A 13525-nucleotide genomic window follows, 5' to 3' on the forward strand; every position below is an offset into this window, starting at 1 on the left:
TGTAGAGATGAGGTCTCGCTGCCCAGGCAGGTCTTGAACCCGCGGGCTCAGGCAATCTACGCACCTCAGCCTCCCAAAGGCGCAGGATTACAGGCTGAGCCACCGAGCCCGGCTTAAGTAACCTTTTTGATAAGGTGTGCCCCTTCCTCCCCTGGCAGTTTCCCTCAACTGCCAATCCCTCCCCTCCTCCCCTGGCAGTTCCCACTATTGCCAATACCTTTCTTATAGTATTATGATAATTGTTCAAGGTCTGCTTATGAGTGAGAACATATGGTATTGTTCTTTGTTTCTGTGCTAGATCATTGAGTATGATAGACTCTAAATCCATCCAAGTTGCTGTGAAGTTCATTTGTTTGTCCTTCTTTATGGCTGTATAATATTCCATTGTGTATATGTACCACATTTTTAAATCCAGTCCTGCTTTGGTGGGCAGCATGACTGGTTCAATGTTTTTGCTATTGTGAATAGAGCTGCAACAAACATGCGTGTGCAGGTATCTTTTTTGTGGAATGATTTGAGTTCTTCTCGGTGTATTCCCAATTGGGGAACTGCCGGGTCAAATGTAAGGTCAGTTTCTAGTTTTTTCAGAAATCCAGTCAATCCTTCCGCCTCAGCCTTCCAAGTAGCTGGAACTACAGGCATGTGCCACCACACCTGGCTAATTTTTCTTGATTTATTGTAGAGATGAGGTCTAGCCATGTCTCGAATCCACAGGCTCAGGCAATCCTCTCACCTCTGCCTCCCAAAGTGCTGGGAATATAGGCATGAGCCACTGCGCCCCGCCAGCTTCTCAAGCTCTTAGAGCTGCTATCTCAACCTGGATCCCTAGGAGGGATCTCCTTAGTCTCCTTTTCTAGGTCGCCTTGGGGTTCCCCGAGGTTCCCAAAAGGAGGCTTCACAAGTCAGGACCGACAGTCCAGGAAACGGGGTTGCAGACGGTCATGCTCTAGGGCACCGTTTGGGAACTCCCAGGATTTACAGAAGGGGAGAGATTGCGGGGTTATTGTGGGGTCAGGGTGAGATGACCAGGCCCAGCCCTATTCACGTGACCAGGCCCTAGGGAGAAGGGTTTGTTTTCCCACCACAGGGGATGCTGGACGCGAGGGGGGCGTCCCCCTCCTCTCCCGAATCGTTCGGGGCGTCGCTCTCGGGCCCCGGCCGTGACGCGATCTTTCCGCGCGGGGGGCGGGACGCGCTTGACGCCATCTCCGGGCGCCCGGGTGGGGGGGTCCTGCGTGTGGGGCGGCTCCGGGGCCGGGGATGGCGGCGCCCGCGGCTGCGGCGGCTCCGGGACGAGCGGAAGGAGCCCTGGAAGCGCTGTGAAATGGGCCGGTGAGTGTCCCCGGGGGTGGTGGCCACTGGGCTGACCTTGCTGTGGCCAGGCAGGCCTAGGCTCTGAGCTCCGGAGGAAGTGGCCCCCGGGAGCCCATTGCCCCGCCGAGCCGGGGCCGGCGAACCGGGATCAGCGGGATCGAAAGAAACCGCGCCTAGACCCCAACGCACTTCTCTCTTGCCTGGCCCCGCGGCTGTGTCCCCGCAGGGTGTCCGAGTTAGCGGGGCGGGAAGGGGCCCCCCAACAAGGAAGCGTCGCCTGCAGGGCCTCGCCCCTGCCCCCCGGTGAAGGGTCGATCCCCCACTCTCTAAACGCAGAATTTCCCATTTCGGGCCCTATGGGTGCTGGAGCCAGGACTGCGAGATCACGGGAAACCGTAACCTCTAGTCCCTAACAAACGTCTTCCTTTCTATCCGGCGCACCTCTCACCCGCAGCAAATTCGGGTCTCTGGCTGGGTTCAGCCTCTTGATTCCGACTCAGGCGTGATGAGGGGCTTCGTTCCGTGCTCCGCTGGGAGCGTTGGCAGCTCTGCGGAGCAGCCCGTTAGCCCAGTTGGGATCACAAGCTGCGTCTTCCCCTTGAGAGAAATCCTCACTGAGCTTCTCCAGAGCCCGAGGTTTCAGATACTGAAAAGTGTTTTGCGTTGTGGAAACCGGGCGCACAGGTTGGCCCTTTGTTGTCTTTCCTGCAGACTTTTTGCCTCTTTCAGGCTTTTTATTAGTCTGTGCTTGCTAATCCCTCAGGGACCTAGAGGCAGTTTTCTTTAATGTTTTATTTGCAGAGAGCAAGGACCATCATAGGATTGAAGATGTGACCCCAATTTCTGTTTAGAATGAAGGAAAAAGCTGACTGCTTTTCAGTTACTGAATCTGCTGGCAGAGGATGGATGCATGATTTGTGCCCACTGTGTAATAAGTATTTGTGGACTTAGAAATTTGTCTTTCCAGTGTTTTCCCCTGTCCTTCCACCTTTTGTGTACACCTGCACCTTACCAATCTTAAGAGATAAATGTTGCCTTCAGTTTGGATTGAGGCTTGGAGTGTTCTGTAGGACTTGGACAGAGCAGTCAATAGTGTCTTGGAGTACTCATCAGGACTACTTTCTGTTTTCAGAGGTTAAGGATCCATTTTCTCGTGCTTGATTTTTGTGGCAAGTGTAAGTTCAGTTATTGATAACTTAGTGATGGGTTTGTTTCCCCAGTATTAGCTATATGAGGTCCAAAGCAATGTTTTCCGTTTATTTCACACCTGATTAGCACTTTGTATCATGTTGTCTCTCAGAAATTTACACACCCCCCGCCACACACACACACTCACACAGGAGCTCCTTTTTTCCCTGAAAATCTGTTAATGTCTTTCTCTTGAGTGACTTCCCCTTTAGTGACTCCCCCTTGGCCTCTTTTGCTGCCCCAGAAACATAAATAATTGTTCTTTTTCATTTAGTGCTGCTTTTCTTTATTTAAATAACCTCTACATCTGTATTTTCATAGTCCCTGAATAAAGGTGAAATCCATGGAGTTGATTTTTTCCTGTTTCCCATTGTTCACATGGAATATAAAAGTCTTCCATTTCTGTGTGTGCATTTAATTAAACTTTGGATTACAAGTAAATTTAATCTTTGGGGGATAGGTACAGGCAGAAAATGAATATGATGTTAAGGAAAAATAATGAAATTTGATTCATGGAAAATTGTTTCCAGGGGTGTCTTCTTACAAATTAGAGCTTTTAAGAGATGGTTTTTTGTTTTTGTTTTTTTAATTCAACTGCCTGAATTTTCTGGATAAATGTGCTATTACCTCTGGAGAAGAGGATGAAGTAACGACTTGTGGACTTTAATGCTTTGGAATTACTTCTCATGATGTCTCTGGAGAGAATTAGAGGTCAGGTTCCCGCTTACTCCATTCCTATTTCTGTTTTCTAGGTTCCCAAGCCAGCCGGGAGGACTCTTACTACAGCTGCTCAGAAGCACCACTGGAAGCTCAGGTAATACAGGCACTTTGGATTCCTTGTTGCAGAAAAACATCTGGGATGTAACAGTGGAAAAACAGAACAGAATGTAATATCATAGAAAGCTCTGCAGATTCAAAGAACTGGAGCCTGATTGGAAGAAAGAGGTGACAAAGTTCATGAGCATTGACGTGTTCAGACCAAAAAGTTGCTTTATAACAAAGGACAAAAACATTTGTGAAAGATGACAATAAGAGAAATGGGAGAGTAGACTTTTTTACAAATCATGCAGCCATAGAAAAAAGGGCATGTTTAGAGAACTGGAACCAGAATTTTATGAAGTGGTGCCTAGAGCAGACCTGCAATGGAGAAGGAAGCATTGGCAAAAGAAAGTACAAAAAAAAAAAAAAAAAAACAAGAAAGGGAATTAATAAAGAAAGCAAATTGAAGGTGGTCAATGAGAAGAAGTCTTTTGAGACTGGGGAACAGGAAGTTTATATGAGAACAGAAGAGTTGTGTTGTTCTTTGGGGAGGAGGAGAAACAGGTTGTAGAGCAAGCTAGTATAATCACTCTCACAATAGGATCCAAGTCATAATATAGTATTTCATGAGGCAAAGAAGATGCTAGTTCTTATAACATGTTTAGGATACAAGTTTTAACAACAACAACAACAAAAGACGCAAGCAGACTTTGGGACTTCCTGACACTTAGGTCCTTGAGGTATTGGTTACATGAGGCAAAGGAAGATGAAAGTTTAGTGAGTCTTGGAGTAGGAGGGATGTGAGTAGGTGAGATCATAACACAAATTAGGCAGGGAAAGGAAGCAAGGATGAGATCATATGTCAGGGAAAGAAGATAGCACATTAATATTTGGTAGCAAAAGGAGAGACATAAGAAAAAGAGCCAGCAGCAGAGACTATGTATTCAAAGCTTCCATGGGGAGATGCTGAGAAGAGTTAGGGTGCTCATGAGAGGCATGACTAATCGTGAAGCTGTTGGGCTCTTTGAGGTTGTAGAACCCACGGTTATTTATGCATTGTGGAATGCTTGTCATTGTAGCTCTTTGTGCTTTGTGGTTTCCCTGTTTCTCTCATGTCCTAAACTAGATGAGTTGGGGGTAGCCTCCTTGTCTGCCTCTTTCTTATATCTCCTTTTTTCCAGCAGTTCCCTTTGTTATATCTTCTTCCATGGGCACAGTTCTTGCTATTTCCTTTGACTTGGTTCTTCCCTAGGTTACTTTTCTTTGCCTCTGATTTGTTCCCTAGCAGATGTGGGCACCCCAGCCAGCAGCAGAGAGGGGTGCAGGGAAGCCACAGAGAAGCCCCTTCTGATGCCCCAAGGAGCAAGTCGACCCCTTCCAGGCTCCAGGAACACCACAAAGCAATATGAAACCTGTTCATGAGAGGAGTCAGGAATGCCTTCCACCAAAGAAACGAGACCTCCCTGTGACCAGCGAGGATATGGGGAGAACTACCAGCTGCTCCACTAACCACACACCCTCCAATGATGGCTCTGAATGGTCCCGAGGGGTTTTGGTGGCCGGGCAGAGCCAGGGAGGAACCAGAGTCAGCTTGGGGGGTGATGGAGCTGAGGCCATCACCGGTCTGACGGTGGACCAGTATGGCATGCTGTATAAGGTGGCTGTGCCACCCGCCACCTTCTCACCAACTGGCCTCCCATCTGTGGTGAACATGAGCCCCTTGGCCCCCACGTTTAATGTAGCGTCTTCACTGATTCAACATCCAGGAATCCACTATCCCCCAATCCACTATACTCAGCTCCCGTCCACCTCGCTGCAGTTTATCGGGTCTCCTTACAGCCTTCCCTATGCTGTGCCACCTAATTTCCTACCAAGTCCCCTCCTTTCTCCTTCTGCCAACCTCACCACCTCTCACCTTCCACATTTTGTGCCATATGCCTCACTCCTGGCAGAAGGAGCCACTCCTCCCCCCCAGGCTTCATCTCCAGCCCACTCATTTAACAAAGCCCCCTCTGCCACCTCCCCACCTGGGCAATTGCCACATCACTCGAGTACTCAGCCACTGGACCTTGCTCCAGGGCGGATGCCCATTTATTATCAGATGTCCAGGCTGCCTGCTGGGTATACCTTGCATGAAACCCCTCCAGCAGGTTCCAGCCCAGTTCTTACCCCTCAGGAGGGCCAGTCTGCTCTGGAAGCAGCTCCTGCCAATGGAGGACAGAGACAGCGAGAGCGAAATTTAGTAAGACGGGAAAGTGAAGCTCTTGACTCTCCCAATAGCAAGGGCGAAGGCCAGGAACTGGTGCCACTGGTAGAATGTGTGGTGGATGGACAGTTGTTTTCAGGTTCTCAGACTCCACGGGTGGAGGTGGCAGTACCATCACATCGAGGGACCCCAGACACCGACCTTGAGGTCCAGCGGGTGGTTGGTGCTTTAGCTTCTCAGGACTATCGTATGGTGGCAGCTCAGAGGAAGGATGAACCCAGCCCCCTCAACCTGTCCCATCATGCCCTTGACCATCAGGGTGAAGGACGAGGGTCAGCCAGAAATCCTGCAGAGAAAAATCAGGCCCATGGGTTCTACTCTCAGTCCCATCAGGAACCAGTGAAACATAGACCTTTACCCAAAGCAATGGTTGTAGCCAATGGCAACCTGGTGCCCACTGGAAATGACCCAGGCCTGCTTTCCGTGGGCTCAGAGATCCTGGTAGCATCAAGTCTGGACATGCAGGCCAGAACCACCTTCCCAGACAAGGAGCCAACGCCACCCCCAGTTACCTCCTCCCACTTGCCCTCCCATTTCATGAAAGGCGCCATCATCCAGCTGGCCACGGGGGAACTGAAGCGGGTGGAGGACCTCCAGACCCAGGATTTTGTGCGCAGTGCCGAAGTGAGCGGGGGGCTGAAGATTGACTCTAGCACGGTCGTGGACATTCAGGAGAGCCAGTGGCCTGGATTTGTCATGCTGCATTTTGTGGTTGGTGAGCAGCAGAGCAAAGTGAGCATCGAGGTGCCCCCCGAGCACCCGTTCTTTGTATATGGCCAGGGTTGGTCCTCCTGCAGCCCTGGGCGAACTGCACAACTCTTCTCTCTGCCCTGCCATCGGCTACAGGTGGGAGATGTCTGCATCTCTATCAGTTTACAGAGTTTGAACAGTAACTCAGTTTCTCAGGCCAGCTGCGCTCCCCCAGGCCAGCTGGGTCCCCCCCGAGAAAGGCCTGAGAGGACAGTCTTGGGACCCAGAGAGCTATGTGACAGTGAGGGGAAGAGCCAGCCAACAGGAGAGGGCTCCCAGGTGGTAGAGCCTTCCCAGCCTGAGCCTGGTGCTCAGGCCTGCTGGACAGCCCCAAGCTTCCAAAGATACAGCATGCAAGGGGAGGAGGCACGGGCTGCGCTGCTCCGTCCCTCTTTTATTCCACAGGAGGTGAAGTTGTCCATTGAAGGGCGTTCCAATGCCGGAAAATGAACCTCTTTCCCAGACTAAGACTGGGGCTTTACCCCAGAGCTGAGCCTCACCGTAAACAGGCAGAGGATTTGCACATGCCAAGCAGGGAATGGCTCTCTTGGCAGTGAGATTTGAGGGGAAAGGAGAGGCAGGAAATCAGCCTCCCGTAGCAGGATCTGTTGCTCATTACCCTATGGCATTCTTTCAGGACAGCCCAGAGGGTGCTGTGATGGGAAGCAGCAGGCCTGGGGCAAGGAAGAAAGGGGGTGCACACAGGATAAGAAACATTCCAAAATCAGGGCCTCCCTGTTCTTTCCTCCCCATCCCTAGCTCCTGCAAGGGAAAGTCCAGGCTTTGGGAGCAGATGGCAGAGGGAGGGAGTCAAGAAAGAGCCAAAAATGATGATCCACAGCTTATAGTAGCAGTTAAACTGTCAGAAGTTATTTTTTCTTTCTTTTTTGTGGTGGAAGGGCTGGAGGCCCCAAGGTTGGAAATAAGAGGGTTCCCACCCAGAACCCTTCTTGTGAGAGATGTGCACTTTAAAGGGTGATTTTGTTACAGATGTCTATGGCTGGGCTTGTCAGGGAGGAGCACTCTCATCTACAGGACTCTGCTTGATCCTCTGCTTCACAGCCCTTACCCATCTCTCCTCACCATTCCTCCTACAAAGCTTCTAGCAGCTTGGGGGCCAGGAGAGAGAGAGAGAAGCCCCTCCAGGGTTCAGAGTGAAGTACTGCCTTGCCAGGGACCCAGTTGACAGACTTTGGGAGAAAGACCTGATATCCAGGCAGACTGGGTTCTAGGCAGAGCTTCTGGAAAGGTACATGACCTAACAAAGCTCCTCCCGCTCAGCATGCCAGACCCACTTTGTAATTTCACAAATGCTCTAGTTGGTAGTGGTGACTTTTGAAAGAACCAGTGGACCCTTTTCCCCAGGCACCTACACCCCGCCTTTGTCTGTCTATGTTGTGCCTAAGTGCCTGCGCTGCCCCCACCCTTCTGCTGCCCTAACTTCTCTGCATGGTGTTTTGACCTGGGCCTCACTTGTAGCTGCGTTGCCTTTCTTTGTCTGCAAAATTGGTTTGTCCATGCTGACCAAGACCTCTAGTTTTTGGTGTATAGGGGTCTCTCTGATTTCTCCCCGTAGCTATAATCTCTATTTTCAGAAAACTCCAACTCATATCCACTCCTCTTCCACTGCCAAACAACTTGGTGGAGAAACAAGAAGGGAACTTTGCTCTGGGTCAGGGCAAATGCACCTGGCTGGGCAATGCCCATCCTGGCATTTTTACACAGCCCCTCCCATTTTTTTTCCATTGCTTCCCCAGCATTCCAGCATCTCCAAGCCATCCCCTCCCACTGCTGGCTCTAAGATTCTAGGCTAGCCTTGATAACATTTTAGTACCTGAAGTATATTTCATTATGTGGTGGTATATTCCTCTGCAAAGAATATTTTCGATCTTAGTTACATTTGCCCCCATATGTCTTAAGCCCACATTTTTTTCACAATGTTTAGCATCAGCTCAGACTGTGGGGTTCCACTGGGTACTGGGAATTGGGCTCCCTACCTACTTTCAGCTGGGTGAATGGTCTTTTTTGTTTGTTTGATTTTTGGGGGTCTTTAGACTCTTGAAGGCAACTCAGGGTATTGTCCACCCAGCTCTCTGGTTAGGTTTCTCCCAGGGTATGATCATGGCATTTCCTTTATAATATGTACTTAGACTGGCACATGCCTGGCCTGTCATCAGGAGTCCAAACCTCTGAGGTCTGATCTCTGCTCTGTCAAAGACTTTAGACAAGTCTTGTGACCTCTCGCTCTTTCACTTCCTCCCCAGCTGCCAAATGGGGATAAATAATCTTACCTACCTCCTGGGGGGAGGGGAAGTTCTGAGAATGGTGTCATTCTTAGTGTTCAGGTGCTAAAGGTTGTTCTCTTGGGGGAACAGAGTGACTGAAACTGGCTTGTTTGCTACAAGCCCTACACTCCACTGTTTCATTCCTTGAAAGCAGTTACCCGGCCAGTCAGCTTTTGGGGTCCATTTAAAGGAACCCGCTGACCTGACCACAAGTACTTCAGTCTCCGGTTCATGTCAAAACCAGACACCAACCTTGGACTGCATTTGGTATCATGTCCTTTCCCTTCTCTGTCCCCCATTCTCTCTGAATGCTGCTTTCTCTGGCTTGTTTCCTACAGTGGGGGCCTGTGGGATTGAGTCTTGAGGAATCCCCTCAGATGAGAGCCTTGGGAGAAGGCCTTGTCTCTGGCTGTTTCATGAGCAACTCATTCCTAGAGATTGTTTGCATGGGTTCCTCACAAGCATCCTTCCTCATAGGAAGGCTCATCAAATGAATATAATGACATGCACACAATAGATGCTCAAGAAATGTCCACCAAGGACAACAACTGAGCTTCCGCCTTATGGGAGCAGACCTGTGTCTAACTAGATACAGACCAAGTAATTTAAATCGAATCATCCTTCACTGGACTACTTGTGACTTTCTAACCTGGTAACTTCCACTGAATCCTGGAGAGGAATTTCTGGGGACCTTGGCAAGTTGGGCCCTGACCTTTCTGCTGCTGTTCTTCTGCCTCTTGCTGGTGAAGCAATGCTAGCAGCGCCTATAATACCATAATATCGTGCCATGCATATGTAACTTATTAATACTTGATTTTGCTGAGCTGCAAAGGTCTCTCCTAAAGTATGGTCACCGAGGAAAAGAAGCTCTTTGCTCTAAATCTTGGTCAGAGCTCTGGCATTCTCCCTTGCCTTTTCCCTCTGGTTTAATCTTTTCTTCCAGGCATGAAAAATAAGAGTAACCTGTGGTGTGCCCCTTCTTCCTTATAGGAATTTCCTAAGTTTGCAAGAGACACGAGAGTGGTTTGTAGAGAGTGAACATTTTACTGGGAAGTAGCTTTTTGGAAATCAGCAGTTGACAAAGGCCAGAGGCAGTCCTTTGTTGGATATTCCCAAAGCTTAGAGGTAAAAATGAGGACCATTAACTTTCTGGCACTGTACAGAAATGTCTACCAATTTTAGAGAAGGGAAACCTAGTAAAGGACCTGGCAATAACCTAAGTCTTGAATATCATTCCTGTCAAGATTAGTGTACATGGGGAGAGTGGCATAGGGGAAGAAACTCTGGGAGTTCAGAGCTGAGTGCTTCTACCCAAGGGGGGCCCCAGCAGATCTGAACTGACCCTTCTACACTCTTGGTCCCAGTTGGTCGTAACACCAAGAGCTTTGCTCTGTGCTGCTTTGCCACGGCTGCTGCCTGCTCACTGTCCTGCCTGCTGCCCTTTATAGCTCCCTATCCTTCTATGTCTTTGGCCATGTAGATTAAATCCAGGCATCCTGTTCATTCTTACCTGTGTTCTGCCAGTGTTATTTTATAACAAAGTCATGTTGACTAGGGATAGTATGAAATGCTGCTGCTGGGCTGGTGAATCCAAAGGGATATGGCTTCGGTGCTGTCAGGAGCTCTTTGGCTCCAAATGTCTGACTATCTTGAGGAAGAAACAAACAGGTTTCTATCAGTGGGTGTTTGCCATTGTATAACTTCTTTCCTTTGAAGTACCTTGTATCCTGTTTAAAAAAAAAAAAAACTTAATGGGGAGAGCCACATTAGGACCTTTGTCAGCATCCCAGCAAGGTTCGTCTAGCTCCAGTTATATAGATTCTGGGGTTGGGAGAGGATTTGAAATTTGGCCAAAATAGCATCTCAGGTGGGGTTCAGTTTTATTTTTACCGGTGGGCATAATAGGTGATTTAGGGGGAAGCACAGGATAGTGGCATGACTTAAACCTGCAACAAGCAGACATATTAAAAAGTTGAGTGATCACACTGGAGACGATGGGTGAACCTGGATTGACTGGGAAAGCGTCTGGGTCCATTGGAATAAAGATAACCTAATTAATTGAATTGGCTATGGGAGATTAGGTCACAAAGCAAAGTAAGTAGGACAGAAGTCAAGTTTTAGGGAGACATCTTGGCCTCCTAGGGCTGTTTACTAAACCATGCTGAAGCTACAGAACCTTCTAGATGAGAAAAAGTATACACTACAGTTGAAGAACTGAACCTTACTAGGTTGGATGTTGATCAGGAACCTACTAGCCCTTTGCTGGGAAGCCTTCACTCTCCAGCTTCCCTGGGGTAGGGAATGTCTCCCACATTATGCAATAATAAAATAAGCATCTGGGTCTTTGCAGTTATCAGTTGCTCTTTCAACTCTAGGACCCATCTTTGGACCAGAAACCTGGTCTGGGCCTAGAATGACATTGGCCCTGGAGATGCTAGAGTCAACTGCATTCTCTCCTTACCTGCAGACTATGCACAGTGCCTGGGGTAGGAGGAGGAGAGGTGTGGTGGTGTACCCTGCTGCCTCCCCAGCAGGAATAGTAGTCATAAATGCACTTTTCACACTAAAGGTTTATTAGTTCTCCTGTTAAGCCTCGATCCCTCCCTGGTAGATTGCAAACTCAAAGTCATTGTGATCCCAAAGCCATTCCACTGCAAATACCCAGCAGTGAAGATGGCCTCAGATTGGGTTTCTGTCTGCAGTGTGTGTGGCAGCAGCCCATGTGCCTTTACCTGTTGTCAAACTTGCAAGCATTTATTTCTGTCTTTATGACTGTCATGGGGACTGAGGTTCTTCAGAGAGAAGAGAGCAGATGACAGTGGTTTTATACCTACCCCCTAGACAGGGAGTTTGCACGTAGTTGTGAGCTGTGAGTGGTTAGTGCATTGCTGGTATTGCTGAAGGCAGGGTTGATCCCTCACTTGCTGATACTTGCATTCTAGATTGTGTTGGGGAAGAGACTGACTGTACTCATGGCCAACTTGAAGTATTAAAATAAGGCTGTCCCCACAACCTTCCTAGTCACACAGGATCCCTGTAGCCAAAACAGTATATGTTCCAGCTACAGAGAGCAGACTGCTCTTAGCTTGCACAGCACCTTAGGAGAGGGAAGAATATATGGATAGGGAGTGGGGTGGAGAAAGAAGGATGGGAATGTTGTCATCCAAGTGGCTTTAGGGTCCTAAGGAGTAGAGAAGGATGGCACTGGGGAGGTCTGGATGGATCTGATTCGTGTAGGAGTTCCCTGTAGATAAATTACTGATCCCCCAACTACTATCCCCAGTATGTAATGGCTGAATTAATATGTAATCAACTGCATTGTATCTAAAGCCTTAGAACTAGTCAGGTGCTCCCCCCACCCAATACCATTTCTTACCCTCTAATCCTACCTGATCTTTAACAAAGCATTAATAATTCTAAGGATAATCTCTATTTTGTTGTGCTTTTTTGTAACTGTTTTAAATAAATCAATTTGTACTGTATATTTGTACTTTTGTGAGATCCTTTTTGCTGTTTTACCATTTTAAGTCTCTGTACTTGGCTACACACAGATTGTATTTTTATTGTTAATGCTCTTCTTATGGATACCTGCATTTAACTTGTGGACTATGTAAACACAATATCTATCAATATCTATATATCTATATATCTATCTATATAAACTACTAGCTTTTCCTTTTGGTGTTTGCGCCTTCTTCCTATCCCAGCCTTAGTGGTGGCCATTGGGTGGGGGATAGAAACCCTTTGTGGGAGCACTTGTAATGGAACACAAATGGTGCCCATCTTTGTGTGGTGAGCTTGGGGCACATGGCATGAACTTGTTCAGGAGCTTGGTCTCCTCTGTTGGTGTGGATTTCAGAGAGCTGGATGTCTATCTGTGGACTTAGAGGGTAGTGGAATCAATCTCAAAGATAATTAGGTGTCCACTGCTGGCCTTGTCCCCAGTTATTTTTTTTACCCAGGAATACTGACAGAAATTACTAGAACAAGTCAGCTCCAATCATAGTCACTACCTAAAATTTAGTACTAAAAGTACTATCCTAAGTACTTTATATATATGAACAACCATTTGTTACTAGTATTACTATTTCCATTTTGTGGCCAGGGAAGCCAAGACATAGAGGTTAAGGAACTTGCCCAAAGTTATAGTAAGTGGCAAAGCCATTTTGAACCACTTGTGAAATATAGTTCTCTACCATTTTGAAGCATCCCAAGTAGGATTTTAGTATGGAGCTCTGGGAGAGAAAGGCATTTGGATCAGTTAAGTATTTTCTCTTAAATGTATTTTTCAAAACAAGCTTGCCTGGTAGGAATTAACCCTAGTTTGGTGGAGGCCAGTTGACACTATTAAGCAGCCTTGGACCCATGGAGATCAGTAGAGTCCAAGCTTCCCTGTTAGGATATTGGAGAGGTCCACATCCCTGGCATAGTTATTTTTCTGGCTACAATTTAACTAGGGCACTTCCTTCTGGATCTCAAGATCTATAATTATCTAAACTGTACACAACCTTTGGTGCAGGCTAGGAAAATTCTGTGCCTGTTCTGTACCATCACAGAAACTTTTAAGAAATGACCTCATCTCTTGTCTCCTCCATGGTTTGGCAGCCATAAAAACTGCCAGAGTAATCATTTTGCTCTAGCCTTCACTACTATTGATTGAGCTCTCTTATCACCTTAATTCTGAATTTTCCTCAGTGGGTTTTATCTTTGGCTCTGAGAAATAATCAAAATACCTGTTCTCTCAAACATGAGTTCTCGGTGCTATGGATCTTAATATTGCAGCCATTTCTATGAATATATTCCTAGATGCAGCTGACTACTGTCCAAGACAGAATTTTAGATGTTTGACAAAACAATGTCACTGGGAAAAGGTGCCTATACCTAGTTTCAAAAGTATAGTCTTGCCGGGCTCGGTGGCTCAGCCTGTAATCCCGCACCTTTGGGAGGCTGAGGTGACTGGATT

The 13525-nt window shown here is 47.7% G+C and overlaps 2 protein-coding genes across 3 annotated transcripts in view; both read left to right on the forward strand.

Annotated features, from left to right (window-relative positions):
* The first annotated feature begins 1223 nt into the window (after positions 1-1223).
* ATXN1L (ataxin 1 like) lies at positions 1224-9553 on the forward strand. Of its 2 annotated transcripts, none has more exons than XM_008073730.2 (3): positions 1224-1332; positions 3255-3316; positions 4550-9553. In XM_008073730.2, exon 3 carries the CDS (start codon positions 4667-4669, stop codon positions 6725-6727), a length of 2061 nt encoding a protein of 686 aa, XP_008071921.1. In that variant the 5' UTR covers positions 1224-1332; positions 3255-3316; positions 4550-4666; the 3' UTR covers positions 6728-9553. The 2 variants fall into 2 exon arrangements, with proteins under 2 accessions (XP_008071921.1, XP_008071922.1); XM_008073731.2 differs by having other exon boundaries at positions 1304-1332; positions 4547-9553.
* The window catches only part of LOC103276328 (IST1 homolog), an 85023-nt gene continuing 72727 nt past the window's right edge, over positions 1230-13525 (forward strand). The window contains exons 1-2 of the mRNA XM_021706838.1: positions 1230-1332; positions 3255-3316. The gene's annotated coding sequence lies outside the window, so the exon portion shown is untranslated. The remainder of the gene's footprint in view (positions 1333-3254; positions 3317-13525) is intronic.

Source organism: Carlito syrichta, unplaced genomic scaffold (genome assembly GCF_000164805.1).
Source record: "Carlito syrichta isolate Samal-C Ts95f unplaced genomic scaffold, Tarsius_syrichta-2.0.1 Scaffold316038, whole genome shotgun sequence".
Taxonomy (NCBI): domain Eukaryota; kingdom Metazoa; phylum Chordata; class Mammalia; order Primates; family Tarsiidae; genus Carlito; species Carlito syrichta.